The sequence below is a fragment of the Alligator sinensis genome, unplaced genomic scaffold (genome assembly GCF_000455745.1).
Source record: "Alligator sinensis unplaced genomic scaffold, ASM45574v1 scaffold1616_1, whole genome shotgun sequence".
Classification (NCBI taxonomy): domain Eukaryota; kingdom Metazoa; phylum Chordata; order Crocodylia; family Alligatoridae; genus Alligator; species Alligator sinensis.
Window position 1 is genome coordinate 71,110 of NW_005843602.1, and position 5,980 is coordinate 77,089.

The 5,980-nt window shown below is 49.5% G+C and overlaps 1 protein-coding gene across 1 annotated transcript; it reads right to left on the reverse strand.

Moving 5' to 3' along the window:
• Positions 1-3,873: 3,873 nt before the first annotated feature.
• Positions 3,874-4,818, reverse strand: LOC102383185 (olfactory receptor 2T5-like). Its single transcript, XM_006038999.1, has one exon. It carries the CDS (start codon positions 4,816-4,818, stop codon positions 3,874-3,876), a length of 945 nt encoding a protein of 314 aa, XP_006039061.1.
• Positions 4,819-5,980: the final 1,162 nt, after the last annotated feature.

Below are 5,980 nucleotides of genomic sequence, written 5' to 3' on the forward strand. Positions count from 1 at the left end.
GCAGGGGGTCGGACTCGATGATCTGTTGAGGTCCCTTCCAACCCTAGCATCTATGAATCTATGAATCTATGAATAAGTGATATTATATTAATAAGATTCAATGAAAATAACCAGTACAATGAAAGCAAGCATTGAGTAGGGCAGAAGTTGTCAGCCTGGGGTACATATACCCCCAGGGTACTTGGAAAGGTGCTAAGGGGGGCAAGTGGGTGGGCAGGAATGAAGCACTGCCACCCACCACCCCACACCACCACCTCCCAGGAGCAGGGCCGGGAGTATTGAGGGCAACGTCTCCTCTGTGGGATGCACAGGTGCCGGCTGGCCAGGCACATGCGAATCCGCAAGCTGCTGATGGGCAGTGCATGACTAGCCGGGTGCGAGGCCCATCACCATGCAGCCACACATGCAACCAGCCGCTGCCATGTGACTGGCCGTGTGATGTCCATCCGCTGCCACCAGAAGGAATACACTCCTTAAAAGAGCTTGAAAACCCCTGGAGTAGGGGATGTGCTAGCAGGTCCCGTAGCAAGCTAAATAAAGCAGTTCATAATCATTTCATAATACAATATTACGTACACAAGTTAACAGCAAGGGTCTCAACAATATAAGGAACAAGGACAACAACAATGGTACAGCAATTATGCCCAAAAGAAGGAACAATACCAGGGAAAAGAGCAAGTTACCATAAGAAACGCAATCTCCTTCCTCTAGGCCACATAGCTAGCATGACGTAGTAACTGCAAAGCTACCCCATGATGAACAGGGGCCCTTAACTCTCCCTGCCATGAAAGAGGTTGCCCCCTGCCCCCCGACTTCATCGTGGGGCTTCCCTTTGATCACCAAAAGGGGAGGGCCCTTCTTCCCCTATAGAAATCCTCGCCTCCTCCCCTCCTAAGAACTGTAATCCCTTTTTCGGGTAATTTACGACTCCCAGCAATTCTTGTGGACTGGTTCGTCTCTCTCTCTCTCTGAGTTGGCTGTGGGGCTTCCCCCCTCATTGCCATGGTTGTTCCATCCTGCTTTCCACTTCTGCAGGAAATCCCAAGATGCCTCATGCAGCTTCCTGGCCTGTCAGCCCTCTCAGGTCCCATGCACTGTTCTGTGCACCAAAGATGCTCTTCCCTCCTGCAGGAATAGGGACCTGCGCTTCCTGAGGCAGCCTCAGAGTCCCGTCAGCTCTCCAGACCCACAGTGCACAGATCCATGCACCACCACTGCATCTCTCTACACTGTGGGGCTGGAAGCAGCTGCTCATTGTTTCCCACTCAGTGGAGGCATCTTCAAGCCACTTCTGGGGCAACTCCTCCAACCTGATGATCAGCTCTACCAGATCTTCTGCCACCCCATCTTCATCATCCCTCATCAAAGCCACCCATGTGTTGGGCGCACAGGCTTTTATCCCTTCTGGAGGCTCTACCCCACTATTGAAGATGTACTAAGGGGAAGCCTGAGAGGTTAGTTCCCCCTCAGGTCCTCTTTTTCACTTCACACCTTGGTCAGGGCAGAGCAAGCCATCCTCCTACTTTTTTCCTGATTGGTGGGGGAGAGAAATGCCCCCACCAATCAGCCTGAGCCATCCAGCTCAAACCACCAAGCTGGGCTGCTGGTGAACCCTTGGCCACCCTGCCACATCAATAAATTAAATCAGACCTTAAACTAGAGATTGAATATCCCAAATGATATGCCTAGAGCTCCTAAAATATCGCTGATTCTGGCAGGAACCAGCATTTTGCTTACAATGGTGTAATATGGAGACCCAAACTTACTTTTATTGTACGTGTCTGAAGGCAATTGTTGAGTTTCATGCACATGAAGATGACTGCCTGTAAGGACCATGGCATAGGTGTTCTGGACTCATGTAAAGGCTGTTGGGAGAAGGCAGAAGCTATGTGTGGACTCCAAATCTATGGCCAAGTCAGAGATCAGGAATCAAGGACTTAGCTATAAGATCCACTGGGAAAAACCTCAGTCAGAGCCCCGGTCAAGGTTCAGGAATCAAGAAGTGAGCAAGCAAAGCAAAGAGGAGATTCAAAGAGCCGGAGGCAAAACATGCAGGCGAGCAGGGTGAGAAGCTGGAAACCCACAGCTGAAAACCCAGCAGGATCCAGAGAGCTTACCACAGCAGATCTTCACAGAGAAGTGTCGGCTGACCTGCAGCCTGCTGCCACAGCTGGGCCTTTTTGAGGCCCTAAGAGTGAGCAGTTGGTTCAATAGCAGAGCAGGGCCACCAGTTAGAGCCTCTGCTGGTTAGGGAATTAGTCCAGGCTGGACTGCCTATTAGGGCCCCCGGCACTGCCCCAGTAGTACATCCCCACCACTGTCACACGTGTTCAATGCCCACTGGTATCCTTTGCCTGACCTTGTTTTCATAACTAGGGACCTACCGAATTCACAGTGAAAGTCTGCTGTGCAGCTCCCTTAATCCTGCAGGGTCCCTGGCATGTCCTGTCCCCTCCACACCCCTCCTCCCACACTGATTGGCAGAGGGGCCCTGCCACTCACTCTTGATTGGCAGGAAGACCAAAGTTGTAGTATTAAATATGGTGCTGTTTTTGCCTCCCAACTGGTCAGCCACAAGCAGCAGGGCCACCAGGGCCCCTCCGCCAATCTGCAATGTTTGGCAGGGGGGTGCACAGGGGAACCCTCAAGATTAAGGACCTGCTGGACAGCCCACTTCTGCAAAGAATTCAACAGGTCCCTACTCATGACCATAGGGCTTAGGCCCATGTGGCCAAGATTATTACAGGCAGGATCCTATGACTCCCCTCTCTGTCTTGGTATTCAGGCTGGGGTCACTGTTTCCCTCAAGCCACACTTCAATTAAAAAACTTTCCTTTTCTGGGAACCATGGCTTGGCTATTCTCAGAGCCAGCTCCACTATCAACAGGCTCATCCATCATTATGCATGAGGACCACAAACACAATGGCCTCTTCTTTCGCACCCACACTCACAATCCAGGGGGATACACAGGCTGACCTATAATACATTCCCCTCAGTGACATTGTAGAGATTTCAACATCTCAGAAGCAGATCAAAGGGATTTCTTTTCAAGGGCAGATGGAGGAATGTTCTATGTGAACCTAGCACATGGGTTTGTTCATTTTGTAGGTAAAGTTAGGATTATGGAGATAGCCAGCCTTCACAAAATTGTTCCATTGCTTCTTTGGGAAGCAGCACTCCTATTAACATTTTCAACATCTTATTCAATTTTAATGAAAAATTTCTTTATTTCATTAATGCTGCACATTCATTTTCTTGTGTCTCCCCATCAGCTCCATTCCTTCCAGTCACACAGAAAGGAATAGTTTCATAGTTTCATAGTTTCAGGGTCGGAAGGGACCTAATAGATCTTCTAGCCCGACCCCCCGCCAGGGCAGGAGAACAACCCAAAAAAACAAACAAACAAACAAACAAACAAACAAAACCACTCACCCTAAAAACAAAAACGGGACTCAAATGAGTCCAGCCAGGTAAGTATCCAGCCTCTTCTTAAAGATCCCCAGGGTAGGGGCCAGCACCACCTCCCTTGGAAGTTGGTTCCAGCTCCTAGCCCCCCTAACTGTGAAGTAGTTTTTTCGGATGTCCAATCTGTACCTCCTCTCCATCAACTTGTGCCCATTATTCCTTGTTATGCCAGCAGGGGCTAGGGGAAACAGCGTCTCCCCCAAACCCTTCTGGTTCCCCCTAGTGAGTTTATTTACAAAAGGCTTACATAGATTCTTGGGTAACAGCCTTTTTCATGAATAAAGCTGCTAAATAGAACAGGCTGGACATCAGAGACATTTCTTTAGAGTCAGGGCTGCCAGGCTCTGCAATGGGCTCAGCCACATGCAAGCCTCCCTCTCCTTCCCCTGGGCAGCCTACAATTTCTGTCAATCTTGCTGGAAGTCTCTGTATTTCCCAATCCACTTTCTGAGGGCATGTAAGACATCCCTGTTTCTCAGGCTGTAGATGAGTGGATTGAGTACTGGGGCAACAATGGTGTAAAACAGAGACACAAACTTGTCTTGCTCTGGGGAGTGGTAGGAGCTGGGTCTCATGTACATGAAGATGCCTGCCCCATAGAACATGACCACCACAGTCAGGTGAGAGGAGCAGGTGGCCAGAGCTTTCTGCTGTCCTGTGCTTGACTTCATCCTCAGGACCCTGGAGAGGATACAAGCATAAGTGGCTAGTATAATGGAAGACGGGATGAGGAGCACGACAATGCCAGCCACAAATACCAGAGTTTCATATCGAGAGGTGTCAGAGCAGGACAATTTGAGCAGGGCTGGGATCTCACAGAAGAACTGGTCAATCACTTTTGAGCCACAGTAGGGGAAACCCAGTGTGAACACTGTATGAATCAAGGCATTTACTGATGCTCCCATCCAGACCCCAGCCGATAAAAGAAAACAGATGTTCCTGCTCATTAGGAAGGGGTACTGCAAGGGGTTGCAGATTGCTATGTACCTGTCATAAGCCATGACTGCCAGGAGGAGGCACTCTGATATACCCATTGTCAACCCAAGGAAAATCTGAGCCCCACAGCCAGCTGGAGAAATGGGGTTGCCTGGGATCAGGAAGTCAGCTAACATTTTGGGGACAATTATCAGTGTCTGACAGATGTCCATGAAGGCCAATTGTCTGAGGAAAAAGTACATGGGAGTGTGAAGGGAGAAATCCACTTGGATTAGAAGCATGAGAAGAGCATTCCCAGACAAGGCGGCGATGAAGGCTAAGAAGATCATAGCCATGGGGAACATGTGTACATTGGTCCGGCTCAGGAATCCCAACAGAATGAAGTCTGCTGAAGAAGTTTCATTCTCACTCTTCATTTCCTCTCCACACAGCTTTGCCTGAAGCCCTGGACAAGAGCCAAATGCCTTGTGGAATATGCACACGCTCCTACTGGATAAAGCTCATGGAAACTGAGGCAGCAGGCAGGCTTTCTTCTCCTGTGGAAGAAATGGAAGACATTATGGTTGATAAGACAATGGTCTCACTTCCTTGGGAACTATGCACATTTAGGCTAAAGATTTCCTATTATTAACCTAGTATCTCTAGTGCATCTGCAGGCTCCACCTACAAGTGAGCTACAGTGGTTTAACTTGTGGTATGTCTATGCTGCAGACAGAAATGATTACAGCAGGGATTAGCAACCCATGGCCTGCAGGACCTTTGAATCTGGCCTGATGATTTTGGGTCATAGGTGGCATTTGGAGGTGGGGGGAACCTTCTTCAGGTGCTCGCTCCAGGCTGCCTCAGGGACAAGGACCATCTGTGGGCATTCTCCTTGTGCCACAGGTGGAGATTAGTGGCAGTGGTGGCAAGGTGCTTGGGTGCCCGCCTCCAACCTGCAGTAGGTTATTCCAGTTTGCAGCTGGAAAAGGTTGCCTACTCTTCAACTACTGTGCCCTACACAGATGTCATAGCTAGGGTTAAACAAGTTAATTGGAGTCCTGGTTGCAATCTAGCCATGGCAGTGAGGAAGTCAATGCATGCTACCTTCCTTGCCCAGATGAAGGGAAAATAATCAGTCCCTATGCTCCATGCTGGCAGTAGTACGCACATAGTACCTGTGCTGCTAATACTACCTTGTTACATGTGAGTCAACCGTATGTAACAAACTGCTCATGGAGGTTCTTACACTGTGTGCAGGACCTGTCCCTAACCCAGGTGGTGTCTAGTCCCACCAGGGTAGAGCCTTGCTTGACCTGGTCTTAGCAACAGGGGATGATCTCGTGGGGAACTTGCGATTTCATGGTAGCCTGGGAGATAGCCGCCATCACTCAGTCAAGTTCACTATCCAGGGAAGGGTGGGTAAAGTAACTAGTGGGGCTATGGTGTTGGACTTCAGAAGGGCCAACTTTAGCAAGTTTAGAAGGCTAGTTAGTGAGGGGATGCAACTCAAGAACATAGAGCATATGGGGGTCCAGGAGGGTTGGAGGTATCTCAAGGGAGTGATCCTTGGGGCTCAAAAGGAGTCTATCCCATTAC